The sequence below is a fragment of the Lepidochelys kempii genome, chromosome 6 (genome assembly GCF_965140285.1).
Source record: "Lepidochelys kempii isolate rLepKem1 chromosome 6, rLepKem1.hap1, whole genome shotgun sequence".
In the NCBI taxonomy this organism is placed as follows: Eukaryota; Metazoa; Chordata; order Testudines; family Cheloniidae; genus Lepidochelys; species Lepidochelys kempii.
Window position 1 is genome coordinate 63,620,462 of NC_136385.1, and position 16,993 is coordinate 63,637,454.

General features: G+C 40.9%; 1 protein-coding gene across 21 annotated transcripts in view; it reads left to right on the forward strand.

The window, feature by feature from the left end:
* Nucleotides 1-16,993, forward strand: part of GPHN (gephyrin) — a 590,148-nt gene that overhangs the window by 395,201 nt on the left and 177,954 nt on the right. For all 21 annotated transcript variants that reach the window (XM_073348373.2, XM_073348352.2, XM_073348355.2 and 18 more), the window contains one exon: nt 9,329-9,463. In XM_073348373.2, coding sequence (XP_073204474.1) covers nt 9,329-9,463 — 135 coding nt within the window. The remainder of the gene's footprint in view (nt 1-9,328; nt 9,464-16,993) is intronic.

A 16,993-nucleotide genomic window follows, 5' to 3' on the forward strand; every position in this document is an offset into this window, starting at 1 on the left:
TATTCGAATCAGGTGGGAAGATTACATGGAGCATCTTCCAGCCATCACCCCAAATTCCACGTTTAAAGCTCTTTTAATCAGATGGGCCATCTCCCAGCCCAGATGTCTATTTCCCTCCCTACTCAGGTGGAGTCCATCACATAAGAACAGTTCTCTGTCCATGAATGCCTCCCAGCAGTTGATCATCCCAAAGTCGCCATTTACACCATTGCCTGAGCCATCTGTTGATCATCATAATCTTATCTTGCATTCGCTCTCCTCTATGGACAGGTAGAATCCCACTGTAGATCACCTGAAGATCATTTCTTTAAGCGTCTTCCCCAACCTCGTGTATTCTTCCTTGATGCATTCCCGCAGGAATCTAACAGTGTCATTTGTTCCCATATGAAGGACAATCAGTGGACTCTTTCATGCTCCCATTAGGATCCTCTTGGAATTCTGGTCCACACCCTGTATCTTAGATCCTAGCAGACAGTACACCCTTCTGTGATCCGGCCTATCTGGTGACAGGCCTGTCTGTTCTTCCTAGTAGGGAGTCTCCAGTAGCATAGACCTACCCCTGCCTGTTGGTACAATTTTCCAGCCTTCCCCCTTCTGTTCTTTCTGGCTGCAAGTCTTTTTTTCTGTTGTCATTTGCAATCTTCTGCAATTCATCCTCTATCCTCCTGGGGCTCCAAACTCTGGTGATCTCCACTGGCTCTTCCTCTCTTCTTGTAAGACTAGCTGCTCTTCTCTTCTCTTCTTTTTTGCTCTCATCTTCTGGTACTGCCTGCCTTTCCCCTTCCTTTTCCAACTCAGCAAACCTGCTCCTCAGCTCTATTTCTCCTTTGCTAGCCAGTCTTTTCCTCTGCCTTGTTCTCATAGTCACATGCTTCCACTGGTCACTTTCCTAATCCAGCAGTCTGCTCTCAGAGTCCTCTGATCCAGCTTGCATCTGCAAGTCTTGAGTTTTCCTTTCAGCCTTCTCTCTTCTTCCCTCCATCATCTGCCCCGCTCCCCTTTGAAACTCTAGTTTCTAGCTACATATACATTTTCTCTTCCATCAGATCTATCAAGTGGCACTTCATGCAAATGAAGCAACTTTCAGGTACCCTGTGGCAAATTGCCAGCACTACTTCGATGGGTCTCGCGCTTTCTCTTCTTGGGGAGGGTTCAGGGCACCGTTTCTCGCCCCTGAACTGGGGTATTAACTGCCTCACTAGTGTCCTAGAGGAGGGGAGTGGAGAGGGAGGGACCCAGGTCTGCCCTCTACTCCGGGTCCCCCCAGGGGCCCTAGGGATAGCAGTAAACCGCTTGAACTAGCGGTTCCTTCCCCTGGACTACTTCCCTCTCCTGCCCTTCAGCTTATGGGGCTTCCTGCCCTACCTCTGCACAAACCAGGTGTCCCTTTACCTAGGGTCTTGGTCTTCTTAGTCCACTGCAGCACTTCTCAAACTCTCCTCTGCTTCCCTCCAAACTGCTCTCTACTCCAACACCAATCCACTCTACTTCAACTCCTCCAAACTGCTCTCTGCTCCAACACCAATCCACTCTGCTTCAACTCCTTTCCTTGGCTGAATGAAGCAGGGGGGTTTTATCAGGTGACTGGCTTCAGGTGCTCTAATTGGCTTCAGGTGCTTTCATTAATCGATAGCAAACTTTCTTCCCTCTACAGGGAATAAGGCTCCCTTCTAACACTCTCCTGCTGCCCTCTGGCCACGCTGTGTCACACCCTCTCCAGAATAATGTACATGCCACAGGTGCCACATCCAGTCAACTTCATTGTCTCTTCCCCTCTTCAGGGCCCTACCACTGATACTTCTGCAGCTGTCATAGCCTTCCCTCCTAAGCTCCTGTCAAAAAAACAAAAACACCCTACAAATGCAAAAACCAAAAGCAGACCAACGCATAGCCCATTCCCCAAGCTTTCAGTCAAGCTCTGTTTGCTGGCTCCTGTGCCACTGCTCCTTTGTGCACAATTCTTAATTAATCAAGTCAATAATCACAATTTGCCACCTCTAAGTATTTTCAGATTGCAGTTTACTGTGTGCACCATGGAACAGGTGAGTTTTAAGGATGGAATAAAAAAAGATAAGGTGATGGTTTTTCAGATTTTTCTGGGAGCTTTTCCCACTTGTCAGAGGCAGCATGGGAGAAAGCGTGAAAGTGCTTTTCAGAGAAATGGGCAATCATGGCTGATATCACTGGCAGAGAAAAGACGTAAATTTACCTTGAGATAAGATAAAAGTTGAACAAGTAGGACAGAACTAGATTATCAAGAGCTAGAAAAGTTAGGACAACAAGTTCATGTTTGGTGCTATGGAAGAGGGAGAGCCAATGGAGGCAATTGAAATAAAGAAGCATGCAAGGAGGATTATCTTAGCAGTAGCTTAGAGATGAAGTGGTAAAAGGGGATGAAACAATAATTTATGGGAGATAAGGGGTCAAGGCTGGACTTTAAGATGGAAGAGACCAGGTATGTTTTATGTTGTAAGGGGAAGAACCTTGAGGAGAATGAAAAGTTGAGAAGGGTAAAGATAGGAGTTAGAGTGGAGGTGAGGGAACTCAAGAGATGGAAGGGGATGGAGTCACTGAAGCAGGTGCAGGGTTTAGAGAAAAAACCTGTGAAGCAGTCCCAGTGTCTGTGACTGAGGCAAAGGATGAAAGAGTGATGGGGAGACAGATATAAAAAGGAGAAGGGGGCTTCTGTGTCTGGTTTTTTTTTTCTTTGTAGAAACTGACAAGATTTATGCAGAGAGGGAAAGTCCTTATCTCCTTATATTACAGTCCTTATGGCAGCCTTTCAGTCCCTATCATGACTCATCCCAGACTTTAACCTTCCCTCTTAAGGTTTCTTTGAGGCTGAGCTTTGAACCAAAGGGGAATATTCATAAGACTGTCACAACCCCCTGTTTGGATTCTTCTGTTCCACTTAATATTCAGTATAATATTAAATAACTGCACACCTCTCTGGAGAATTTAAAACAAAGACCCTTTAAAAACCACACACTTATACCCTATATATCAATATTTAAATGAATACCAAACAATTTATACTAGAGCTGTCAAGAAATTTAAAAAATTAATTGGGATTAAAAAAATTAAGCGTGATTAATCGCACTGTTAACAATAATAGAATACCATTTATTTAAATATTTTTGGATGTTTGCTAAATTTTCAAATATATTTATGTCAATTACAACACAGAATACAAATGTACAGTGCGCACTTTATATTTATTTTTAATTACAAATATTTGCACTGTAAAAAACAGAAAGTAGTAGTATATTTCAATTCACCTAATACAAGTACTGTAGTGGAATCTCTTTATCATGAAAGTTGAACTTACAAATGTAGAATTATGTACAAAAAAAACTGCATTCAAAAATAAAATAACGTAAAACTTTAGAACCTACAAGTCCACTCAGTCCTACTTCAGCCAATCACTCAGACAAACAAGTTTGGTTACAATTTGCAAGAGATAATGCTGCCCATGTCTTGTTTACAATGTCACCTGAAAGTGAGAACAGGCGCTTGCATGGCACTGTTGAGATTCTTAAACCTTGGGTCGAGTGCTGTATCTATCCTTAGAAATCTCACATTGGTACCTTCTTTGTGTTTTGTCAAATCTGCTGTGAAAGTGTTCTTAAAACGAACATGTGGTGGGTCATCATCTGAGACTGCTATAACATGAAATATATGGCAGAATGTGGGTAAAACAGAACAGGAGACATACAATTCTCCCCCAAGTTCAGTCACAAATTTAATTAATGCATTATTTTAACGAGCATCATCAGCATGGAAGCACGTCCTCTGGAATGGTGGCCGAAGCATGAAGGGACAAATAAATGCTTAGCATATCTGGCATGTAAATACCTTGCAACACCAGCTACAAAAGTGCCATGCGAACGCCTGTTCTCACTTTCAGGTGACATTGTAAAGAAGAAGCAGTCAGCAGTATCTCCCGTAAATGTAAACAAACTTGTTTGCCTTAACAATAGGCTGAACAAGAAGTAGCACTGAATGGACTTGTAGGCTTTAGTTTTACATGGTTTTGTTTTTGAGTGCAGTTATGTAACAAAAAACCATCTATACTTGTAAGTTACACTTTCACAATAAAGAGATTGCACTACAGTACTTGCATGGGGAGAATTGAAAAATACTATTTCTTTTATCATTTTTAAAGTGCAAATATTTGTAATAAAAAATAATATAAAGTGAGTACTGTACACTTTGTATTCTGTGTTGTAATGGAAATCAATATATTTTAAAATGTAGAAAAATGTCCAAAAATATTTTATAAATTTCAGTTGATAGTCTATTGTTTAACAGTGTGATTAATCACGATTAATTTTTTTAATCACAGTTAATTTTTTTTAGTTAATCGCATGAGTTAACTGCAATTAATCGACAGCCCTACTTTCTAGTGTTTTAATCAAAATGTCATGTGGTACCAAGTCAAATGTCTTACAGAAGTCTAAGTATATTACATCAACACTTCTACCTATATCAGCCAAATTTGGAATCACAGCAAAACAAGATATCGTTAGTTTGACAAGATCTGTTTTCTATAAACCCATGTTGATTGACATTAATTATGTTACCCTCCTTTAATTCCTTATTAATCAAATCCCGTACCAGCTGTTCCATTATCTTGTCTGGGATCAATGTCAGGCTGATAGGACTATAATGACTTGGGTCATCTCATTTACCATTTTTGAAAATTGGCACATTAGCTTTTTTCCAGTATTTTGGGACTTCCCCAGTGTTCCAAGACTTATTGAAAATCAGCACTCTCAGAAGCCGGCTCTTTTAAAACTCTTGGATGCAAATTATCCAGACTTGCTGATTTTAAAAATGTATGGCTTTAGTAGCTGCTAATTTACATCTTCCCATTATATTCCATATGTAAAATTGGAATACCTTTATTTTTCAAACTCTCATATTTCACAAATATCTTGCTTAATTAATCTCAAACTTTCCCCCAAATTCTCCTTTGGCAAGAGTTCACACATCAGAAATTTCACATGGAGAGATTTTGTTTTGATAAGATTAGTCAAAGAAGGGTCACAAGTGGGATTATAAAGAAAAGATAGTTGTAATTTTAGGGCCTGACCCTGAAAGCCCTCATGGGGAGTGACTTTTGTAAACTACACTTGTGAGTAAGGATTACTTATTTGAATAAAGTTTGCATGATTGGGCCCTTCATTATGGAATTGGTATAACTTCTGCTGTAATTTCTGTGACTAATGTTTTCATGTTACCAATGGTTCCAACTGAAAATTCTTAAATATCTACTTGAGAAACGTTGAAGTTTTGGGAATTGGGATGTGTGTGTTAATATTTCATTTGATTCTGAGTCATCAATGTAATACTTTTTTGTTTTCCATTCATTTCCATAGGTTTTCTAAACCTCCCTTGCTGCAGTTTAAGCCCATTGCTTCTTGTCCTATCTTCAGAGGTTAACAACAACAATTTTTCTCCCTCCTCCTTGTAACAACCTTTTATGTACTTGAAAACAGTTATCACATCACCTCTGTCTTCTCTTTTCCAGACTAAACAAACCCAGTTTTTCCAATCTACCATCATAGGTCATGTTTTCTAGACCTTTAATCTTTTTTGTTGCTCTTCTCTGGGCTTTCTACAATTTTCCACATCTTTCCTGAAATGTGGCACCCAGCAGTGGACACAATACTCCAGTTGAGGCCCAATCAGTGTGGAGTAGAGCGGAAGAATTACTTCTCATGTCTTGCTTATAACACTCCTGCTAATACATCCCAGAGTTATGTTTGCTTTTTTTTGCAAAGGTATTACACTGTTGATTCATACTTAGCTTGTAGTCCACTATGATCCCCAGATCAGTACTCCTTCCCTAGGCGGTCATTTCCCATTTTGTATGTGTGCAACTGATTGTTTCTTCCTAAGTGGAGTACTTTGCATTTGTTCTTATTGAATTTCATCCTATTTACTTCAACCATTTCTCCAGTTTGTCCAGATCATTTTGAATTTTAATCCTATCCTCCAAAGCACTTGCAACCCCTCCCAGTGTGGTATTGTCCACACACTTTTTAAGTGTACTCTCTATGCTATTATCCAACTCATTAACAAAGATATTGAACGGAACTGGACCCAGAACTGATCCTTGTGGGACCCCACTCATTATGCCTTTCCAGGATGATTGTGAACCATTGATAACTCTCTGGGAACGGTTTTCCAACCAGTTTTGCACTCACCTTATAGTAGCTCCATCTAGGTTGCATTTCCCTAGTTTGTCTATGAGAAGGTCATACGAGACAGTATCAAAAGCTTTTAGTAAAGTCAAGATATACCACGTCTACCACTTCCCCCCTATCCACAAGGCTTGTTACCCTGTCAAAGAAAGCTCTCGGGTTGATTTGAGATGATTTGTTTGGCAAATCCATGCTGACTGTTACTTATCACCTTAATGGCCATATGGTTGCTGTATGTACTATGTGCACATTTATGACAATCTGATTTTTAATTAAGAATAAAATGTATTTCCAAAAAGCGTGTGTTATAGACACAAGGTCTTAAGAAAAAGTTTTTAGGATAATGAAAGGTAGTCCCTGGGCCCACTAGCCCTTATCCTAACTCAGGGTTTGAAAAACCCACTACTTCATTTTTGGCAGTGGGTCCTCAGACATCAATTTTCAGAGAATCTGGTTTTATTTGGTATTTTAGTTAGGTTTCTTGCCATATGGGCTGTGACAATGATCTTCTGAATGTGAGCAGACGCATTAATGTCTCTCTCAATCTACAGACAGAGGGTTCCAATGCATCTTTAGCTGCCTATAGCTTTCCCAAGTGCCAGCAGAATGTCCATGTCACCAATTCATAATCCTGTGTTTAGTAGTGAAACAGGCCAGAATTATTTCCATGTCACCCTGCTGACTGGGAAAGTTGCGAGCAACAGAAGACCGCACTCAAGCTAATCATTAGAGCATACAAAGAAGGAACCTGGCCAGCTGGGGGACTATCAGTTCAAACACACAAACTCATATACCTAACACCCAGGATACTGGGAAAGGAGGAGAGTAGTAGAGATCCATAAACAACTCATCCTTGCAGCCGCAAAGTGGCTGGTGGAAGGGTAGAGTAGGAGAAAACTATTCCTGTGCAGAAGGTAGCAAAGGTGAGGAGGAACACATTCATGAAGAACTCCCTACCCTTGTGATAGTCAAGAAGATTGTCAAGAACATGGTGAGCCTGAGGAAAAGAGAGATCCTTCTATTTTCCAGCAGTGGAGGGTGGGAGTGGGAAGGGAAGCTTCATAGTTATCAGACACCCAGGGCTAAATTCATTCCTGCTGTGGGGTATGTGCCAGCACAGGGACTAAGCAGGGAGGCAGCTTATGCCTCCCCTATTAAGGTCCATTGTTCAGGCTAGCACAGGCATCAAGGCTACCCAAATTTTGCCCCCATTTCAGTGGCCCTTATATTCCATTTCAGGTGCAAAAATCACCAGGACAGTAAGAATACCCTGGCCAGGCAACTTGTCCCCAGTCTACCTGCTTCTTCCCCTGGCCTATCCCTGCTCTGCTTCCACTTCTCCTCCAAATTCAGATGCCCTTTATGACAAGAAATGCTGTGAAGCGTGTATTAGTTGGTTACCCTGCAGCCCCTAGTAGCCAGAAACTCATTAAAAAGATGCCTGAGTAGGATCCAGATTGCAGCACCCTGCCAAGCCCACCTCTTTCACAGCACCTGATTTCTGGCTTTGCCCCTTGTTCTCACTTGTGCCCACTACCGAAACATGTTTCATGTTGGCCTTTGGCTAGTCATTGGAAATTGAAAACAGGATACTGTATTGATCTATTAGACTGTGAAACTCTCATTGAGGAGAGAAATGCAAAAAAATATTATTCTAAAGCTCTAATGTATTGGAGCTGGTATTTCATGATCAACTCTAAACCATACAGTCAGTTGTGATTGGGGAGTAAATACCACTAAATAAGGACAACTTGGCCAAATAGCCAGGCTGTCTCAGAAAAAGGAGGAGATTAAAATAATGGAGTGTGACTTTGAAGACAGCTGTATGGAAAACATTACACAGTATAGGGAAAATAAATATATTGTAGAACCAGCCCTCACAGCCCTTAGAACTCACTTCTCTGGCTTCTGGAACTCAAAAGTCATGTTTTAGGTCTTACAAGATTATAAAAACATGAAAAAGTGAATGAATAATTTGAACTGGCAGTCCAATTATAATAGACAATTTTGTCTCTCTGGTTGGTTGTATATAAGTATTACAGTGATAGGAAGATAGAAGCTTTCTAAAACTTAATATTTTAGAAGCAAGAAAATCCGTTCCTTAAATCCACCGTGTTTCCTCTTTTCCTTGGGATTGGACAGAAAACTGAGCAAAAGAGCTAGAAAGAAAACTAAGGGCTAGATTTACTTTCATAACCCAGCATACACAATTAAATAGTTAGGTTTGCTCGTAAACTGGTATAAATGAGCATAGTTCCATTTATTTCAAAGGAGGTACACGGATTTACACCAGCTAAGGATCTGGCCCTTAAATTGCAGTTAAAAAATGGCAGGCCAGACATTTGAAAACAAATGACATATGGAAAACAAAAGACCAAGGCACAGCAGTGGGTTGGTAAAGATAACGGTGGTTGTGCTGCTGCCCTTGCTCTGTCTTCTCTCTGGATAAATATAAGACTTCAGGTTCCAGAGCTATAAACTCAGCACCCTTCATCAGCACCAAATTCACTTAATTTTTTTTTAGAATAATAACTTCACTACATGGAATAAAAAGGAAAATGTATTCAGTTCTTGACCTCTGTTCTTAGATTGTCAGAGGGATCAATTAATGCTATGTGTGGTATTGGTCTTATGATTTGGACACCAGTCCACTAGGAACTGGATTGGGAGTCTAACTCCTTTTAGACAGGCCATGAAAGAACTATTGTGTGGTGGTAATCTTTTGGTCATTATTGGCTTGTGTTGATTTGAACCTTAGTCTTAGAGGCAAAAAGTTCCATATGTTGTTGCCAATCCCCTGACCCTTTTAGTCCCCTCCCACTTTGAATTGGTTGATCGGTTGTTTATATTGTGGTGTATCTGAATGCAGTCGTGAATTTTTCAAGACAAATTGTGGTATGTTCTGTGCATCTGCGGTTAGAATCTGACCTTATATTTGCTGATGGATTGTTTTGGAATTACCAAAGGTGGCATTCTTGCTACCAGAACAGAATTCTGAAGAAGGCTGGGCAGAGAGAGATGGGGTATTGTAAGCAGTTTTGGATTCAGATGTAAGATTCTGAGTCATTTTTAAGTACAATATATTTTGGACTGTTAACTGCATCTCTCGTCCTGTTCAGATTCCAGACTCCATCATTTCTCGTGGTGTTCAGGTGCTCCCACGAGACACAGCCTCCCTTAGCACTACCCCTTCAGAATCTCCTCGTGCCCAGGCCACCTCTCGTCTCTCCACTGCGTCCTGCCCAACACCAAAAGTAAGTACAATGCCTTGCTATCTCCTAGTGTTCGGATGTATAATCTGATTGATAGTTCCCTTCCGCTGGTGAAGGTAGGATCGCATGCAAGATTACGCTGTTGAAAATGACGAATGACAAATAGTGTTGTACATTCCTACATGTATTGTTACACAAATTACAGAGTGGGGCCAGCAATAGATTATGCAAGGTCTTGTATAATTTTGCGGCTCCTGTATTGAACCATTGCTGTAGCTCCTATTTGCCAACATTGAAACATATTACACATATGAAAGCACTTGTCTGTTATCTACTGCAATATTGATCATGAGTCTGAGAATGTTAAACCTTTGAAATTCTCTATTCATTCCCTGAGTAGTACAGATAACCCTGCCACTGAATAACAGGATTAAACTAATAGAGTACTTTCACCCAAAGGATGTGTGCATATTTATAGCCTGGGCTGGGGCAGCTCTTTGCCCCAATATAATACTGATGAATTTAAAACACTTTCAAGCCAACTTGTTTTGCTTTATCTTGGATACTTGCTGCCTGATATTTGAAAACAACTCTAAATTGACTAGAAAGAAAGTTTTAATGCCAACCTTTTGGGATTATTATTCAATTCTTGCAGATTATTCCATGCTGATTTAATTGATTCAGGTGAACTCCATTTATATGGATTTTATATCAGACCTTCAAGACTGTAAATTGGAAGCTAAGGAAATGAACTAGTTGCAAGACCAGTAATGATCATGATTACTTTCAGCTGGAGAGTTCTCCATTTGCGTTCAGCTAGTGTTGTTCAGATCACAAAATTCTCTTTTTCATGTACGTGATACCAACATATTAATAGACTTGTAGCAAATGACAAACAGTAACATTCCTTCTCGTCTAATTGATCATGACCTTAGAGATTATTCTGCTTGCTAAAATGATAGCAAGAAAAATGAATTGTCTGACATCTGCAATCTCATTTCTTTTCTGTCAGCAATTTAGATTAACCTGTAGTCACCCAGGGAGCGGTCTCCATTTAATATTTTTGACAATTTTATGAACTGCACGCCTTGACTATAATAGAATTTTGGTGGCAGCATGTGGTGGAATTCACTAAGCAGTTCATTGCTCTTAAAAAAAGATTCAGTGAAACCTTCATCTTTGCTTGATTTTGTTTCTTGCATTTGCTTTCCAAAATAAATTGTCACTTACAGAATGGTCTCATTAAAATACAGCCTGGAAGGATATTAAATAGGAATACCCAGGACAGGAGGAGGAATGCACAAGCCAGGAGAGGGAAACTGTGGGCCCTATACTCAGAGTTTGTGCCTTTTCAAAAGACTGTGAAGCAGGAATGTATACACACACACACACACACACACACACACACAGGAGGCCAATCAGAGGTCTAAACAATATTCATTATACTATAAAGAGACTCCCAGTGAAACTGAAGTAGTTAAAGCAATATATGGCAAAGGGAAGGAGCACAGTGTGCCAACTCTGAAACAGAATCCACACTATTGGACAGTCTTCATGAGATAAGGGGTTATACAAGGAAGCTAGAGGGAAATGCAAAGCACATGGTGAGACTGAGGATTTTCCATATGAAGTTGGTTGGAATAAGTCCCCACCAAACAAGGACCATCTCTGTAAACTTAATTTAGCCCATGTTTAATTGTCATTTCTTATCAGAAACTCAAGTGTATTTTCAAGACAGGCTAAATCACTGAGCACCTCCTAAAACATAGGAATTGCTGTGCCAGATCAGACCACTGGTTCAATTATTCCAGTATTGTACTTCCAGCAGTAGCCAGTACAAGCTGCTTCAGAGGAAGATTCAAGAAAACCCAGCAATAGACAGTTTGGGAATAATTTGCCCACAGGGAAATCTTCTTCTTAATCCCCAATATTTAAAGGTTGGATTAAAAGCTTGATCTTTTATTTCCCATACAAAGCTCTTGGGGTTTTTTTTTTATTATTCCTTACTGTAAAAATTCAGGTTATTCTTGTTATCCATATAAATGTCCAGTCATCTTTTGAATCCTGCTAAATTTTCAAGAAACGGATAGCTACCAAATATAATCGAGTATATGGTTCTTTCCTCTTCCTTAGGGAATACTCATGTTTCTTGGTGTGTCTACTATTTTCATTATTTTTTCCTTTTGGAGCCTGGATTTCTAATCATGCAACATGCATGCAAATTTCGCTGGAGCTGATGTGAGAGCTCTTGACTCACCCAGGTAATGGGGTTAACTATAAATTCTAATCTGTAACATGCAATTGATTTGTAAGAATCTGTTTATTTTAATCTGCAAGTGTTTAACATATGTATCATTTCATATTCCTATTTCTGAAGTTCACTTTAGATTATGGAGAATTATAAACACACATACAGGGATTGTAGTGTAAAAAAGAGAAGACTTAGAAGAAAGCAACTCACAATCCACATAATTATACAACAACATGTTGACGGGAGTTGTGATTTAACACAGAAAACTGTTTCCCCAAGGGTATGGGGCAATAGATTTCTTTATGAACTACAAACTCCAGTCTATCTTATTATACCCATTAAAAGTGTATTTTTATCCTATGTACCACAGCCTCAGTAAATCTTTACTGAATCTGCTGTTTAGCAAAAGATCATGTGACCCTCCCAATCAAAAACCAAGCTTCAGAAATTATAGTAGCAACTATGCTGGATTAATATTTGTGCAGACTCAGAAGTGATGGGTTATGAAAGGTATGTTAGGATTATGGGGTAGGGATCTTGATAGCCTTGGTTGGTTAGGTGGGTAAGGAAAAATTTATAACCTCTCAAGCTTATTTTGAAAAATTCTATAAATTGTATATGCATGTATAGCATGTGGTCAGACATATTTTAAAAATCAAAATACATATTTTAAAAATTAAGTTTCTCAGTTTTTGCAGTTTCTCCCACATTTTCTGAAAATTTGCCTCTAATGCAGCACTAACTATAGACCCACATCAAGGCTAGCCCACAACATTTTGGCACCTGAGGCAGGGGGCTCAAATGACACCCCCATGCCTCCTCGCTTGGCAGAATTGAGACCTTTCAAAGTTTTGGCCCTTCTTCCTATTCTACTCCTCTCATGGTACTGCTCTGCTACCTACCCCAATAAAGGAGAACTAACAACTTAAAATGCCTTGTTCAAAAATTTTAAGTAACACTTAACTTTCAAACGCATGAACAGCAAATGTAACTTTTCTTGTCTGCATAGTAAACACTGGCAGTTTTATCTGTTTGAATAATCGAAGTGGTGCTTTCCGTGCCTTCTTGGTTGCAAAGATTTGAACTGCTTCCTGAAGGTCCACAGTGTGGGCCAGCTCATGCTCTACTGAGATGGTTGCAAGGCCGACCAGCCTCTCCTATGTCATTGTGGAGCTAAGATGTGTTTTTATTAACTTCAGCTTGGAGAAACTGCGTTCTCCACTGGCAACTGTTACAGGAAGTGTTAGAAGTACGTGCAGAGCAACAAAAGCATTTGGAAAGAGGGCCGTCATCTTATTTGTGCACATATATTCCAGAACAGCCTTTGGAGTTGATCCTGCTGAAATGTATCTTGAAAGGGCTTTCAGTTTCTCTCCTAAATCACTCGCATCAATATCACGCATGTCATCATGTGTCAGCACTGTCTCTAGTGCCCTGCATTGCTGGTGTAGGTCTTCTTCAGTGAGGAGTTTTGGAATATTATCCAACATTCCAAATATACTGCTGTGTTCCTTGAGCTGCATGAAACATTCAACTGACTGTATTGCACAATCTAGCACCTGGCTAAAGAATTCAACTTTGAATTGTTGTTTGGGGTCTCTTATGGGATTATCCCGTGCTTTGTAATCAAAATGTCTGACTCTTGTATTCTTGAATGGATGGGAAAATAGCTTCAGTGTGAAGTTCCTCTGCCAACTTCTGTGGACTCTTCAGAACGTTTTGAAATCCCTCATCTGACCGGTGTGACATGGTCGGGCCAGATGGCTACAGGAGAGTGATAGAAGGCAGATATATTAGCCCCAGGTTAAGTAGGTCCCTTTTCCCTGGGTAAGGTAACAGAACAATCAGGAACTTTCTGGAAACAATTAAGGCAGACAGGCTGATGAGAACACCTGCAGCCAATCAAGAAGCTGGTAGAATCAATTAAGACAAGCAGGCTAATGAGGGCACCTGGGTTTAAAAAGGAGCTCACTTCAGTTTATGGTGTGTGTGCAAGGAGCTGGGAGCAAGAGGGGCAAGAAGCTGAGAGTGAGAAGGCATACTACTGGAAAACTGAGAAGTACACGCATTATCAGACATCAGGAGGAAGGTCCTGTGGTGAGACTGCGGGGATTGTTCTTCCTTTTCTCATGCTGGCCAGTGATGAGGCTAACGGAGTGAACGGCAGATTTGAGCCACAAAAGTGGCCAAACTGAGGTTCTGCTGTGAACCTCTGAGACGAGCAAATCCTCCAATAAGCGCAGGACCCACCAAGGCAGAGGAGGAACTTTGTCACACCGGTAAGACTGTAGGTATGACTTTGCTTTGTCCAGCTGTTCCATTGCTCCAGCTATGTCAAGGTCGTCAACACCTTGGCAACTCTTGCTTACAACATTTCAAACAGTATGTCATGCCACAACACTAAGCCACACAGAAATTTGAAGTTATGTATGTTTCTGGTGATTCCATTTCCCTCTGCCACTGTTCTCCACCGAACAGTTCCTGTCATAGCATTATCCTCCATAATGGCAACTATGGCATCATCTATCTTCTCAATTTGGTGTTTCGAGTGGAGGCGATAAAGCCTATGACTTTCCCATCGTGTGGCACTCAGTTGTTTCAGTGTCAGAGAGGATGTTCCCAGATGTTGCTTCAAAATTTGCCATCGATGAGTTGATGCAGAGAAAAATACATAGATGCTTTGAATTACATTAAAAAATTCAGCAGCCTAACTAGAGGCTGATGCTGCATCACTGACCACTAAGTTCAATGAATGAGAACTGCATGGGACAAAAACAAAAAAAAAACTCCAGGGTTTAACTCTCGGATCTGTGTCTGCACTCCTCTCTTTCCTCTCATGTTGCCACCATTATCATAGCCCTGACCTCTCATGTCAGCTATCGCAATTCTCATATCTTCCAGCTTTTCAAGAAGCACATTTGTCATACCAGGTCCTGTAGTATCATCAATGTCAATAAATTCTAGAAAATGCTCTCTGACAGTCACCATTGCAGGGACATTTTCACTAGGTTCTGTTGTTACAAAATGCACCATTCAAGTAATTTGTTCCGTATGGCTGATGTCAGGTGTGCAGTCCAGACTAACAGAGGAATATCTTGCTGACTTCAGATCTGCCACAATCTTCTGTTTGACTTTTGTTGCCAGTAACTGTATGATCTCATTTTGAATTGTTTTTCCAAGGTAGTGGTGTGTGTACATTTCTTGGGTGGTGACTCTTCTTAGATGCTCCTAGAGTACAGCATCAAACTCAGCCATCAGCTCCACAATTTTAAGGAAGTTTCCATTGTTTGTCACATACAGCTGATTTGAAGTGCCACGCAGTGCTAGGTTTTGGGTAGCAAGCATTCTCACAATGGCAATGAGCCTTTTCAGAACGTTTTGCCAGTATAGAGACTCTGACGCAATCTTCTCTTGATTCTGATAGTCTATGGTGCCCTTTAACCTTGGTCTCACCTCAAGCTCTTTCCACCTATGGAATGCTCTCTGGTGATTTGCTGCCTTCTCATGGCATGCCAGATTTCTAGCCAGATTTTTCCAGTCCTTTGTTCCTGTAGAACCCAGTGTGGCTGGAACATTAGACTGGAAGAGTTTGCAACAAAAACAGTACGCAGCATTCTGGGTTTTTGAGTACATAAGCCATGGCCTCTCCACTTTGTCACCATTGGGGATTTCATGCCAGTAATGTGTTGGATGGACACTTGTATTTTCATTGTCTTTGGGGAACATGAAGTTTTTCACTTGCTGTGGCCTGTGCAGTACGAGGAAGTCCCTCAGGATACTGCTCAAGTGGGTCCACAGTCTAGACATCTAGACTTAAGGAACTAAACTCAGCAGCAGCTGTTTCTTGCTCCTCCACCACACTCTTCTCTGATCTACACTTTTCTTCAGGAATGTGCATGGTTACATGCATTTGAGATGGAGATATTGATGCTGCAGTAGCTGCCAGGTCACCTGCACTCTGACTAACTGGAATATCAGGCATCTCCTCACCCCTCACATCCTCACTGGGGCTGGAAGGCTCACTGTGAACATTTGTGTCTATGTATCTCAGGAGAGCTCCTTCCTGCTTAGACAGAAAGCAAAGGAAGCTTTTCTTTCTTTTTCTGAATGCTGCCCCAGAGGGGTGTTTTCTTCTTTCACTCATGACTGCTGTACTGTGCCAGCTATAGTGGCTCTCAACACTCAGTTGAAGGGGACAGACAAACAGGCTGATAGCAGGGCCTGAGTGAGGGAAGATATCAGCGTCTTAAGGGCCTAACTGGCTCCTACTACTTCAGTTGACTGCCTGTTCTCCTCAAGTGGGTTCAGGGAAGCAACAGGAAACAGGAAGCTCCCTGAGAAGCTGGTGTTAATGAGTCCAGGCTCCTGGGGGTGCTAGAGAGGTACACAAGAGGCTCCTCCTCCTCTCTCTCCCTGCAGCTCCTGCTGCTTTCTGTTATTCCTTCTCACCTTTTCTCCTGCCTGCCTGTTATGTCTGTTGTGCCCTCCCTCCTCCAGCACAGCACTCCACCATCTCTGTGCATCTAGATCAGAGAGAATACATACGCACCACCAGCAGACAATTTTCTACACTCTGGGTCCTAGTGTCACCTCCCCCCCTCCCCCCACAGTCTGGCACCTGAGGCAGCCTCCTCAGTTCACCTCACGGTAAGGCCAGCCCTGCTCCACATATGTATTTAGAATCAGTCATCAAAAGCTCCATTGCTTCCCTAAGTTATCCCTAAGTTTTGTCCCTGTGTTAGTCTAGTTCTTGGTTGTTAATGAAGCTGGATTTTCACTGAGACTGCAGGAGTAGGGTGATCAGCCTGTAATCAGTCAAGTCCCCCAAAAAGCTCCTTTGGTTGCTCTGATAAGGTTTTAGTGTGTCTCTGTAGAATCCCTTATGTAAAATGCAAACTGTGTTTTGAACAAAGCCCTCTTTGGGCTCAATGCAAATGTCAACATATTTATAGTAGTTGGTTGCAGATGTGGAGACATTTCTAAGGGTTTCACCAGAAAACATTGGCAAACTGAGGTATCAATCCTCTTTTTTTCAGTCAGCCAACCAGAAACTTCATTGTGGTGCAGAAGAATTTTTGAACTGTTTCAGTGTGTGCTTTAAGCCTGTGTTAAGTATTACTTCTTAGTTCATGAGGTTTAAATTGTGTTCTGAATATCCATATCTTAAAAGTTAACGATAATACCTAAGCAGTTCTTTTAAGTGTTCCATATCACTTTCACTGGCTGAGCAAATCACAAGATCTCCTTATAATAATCTCTATATTCTTGGATGGCATTTTGACCAATTTAGATGCAATATCCTTTTCATATAAAGAAGCAAT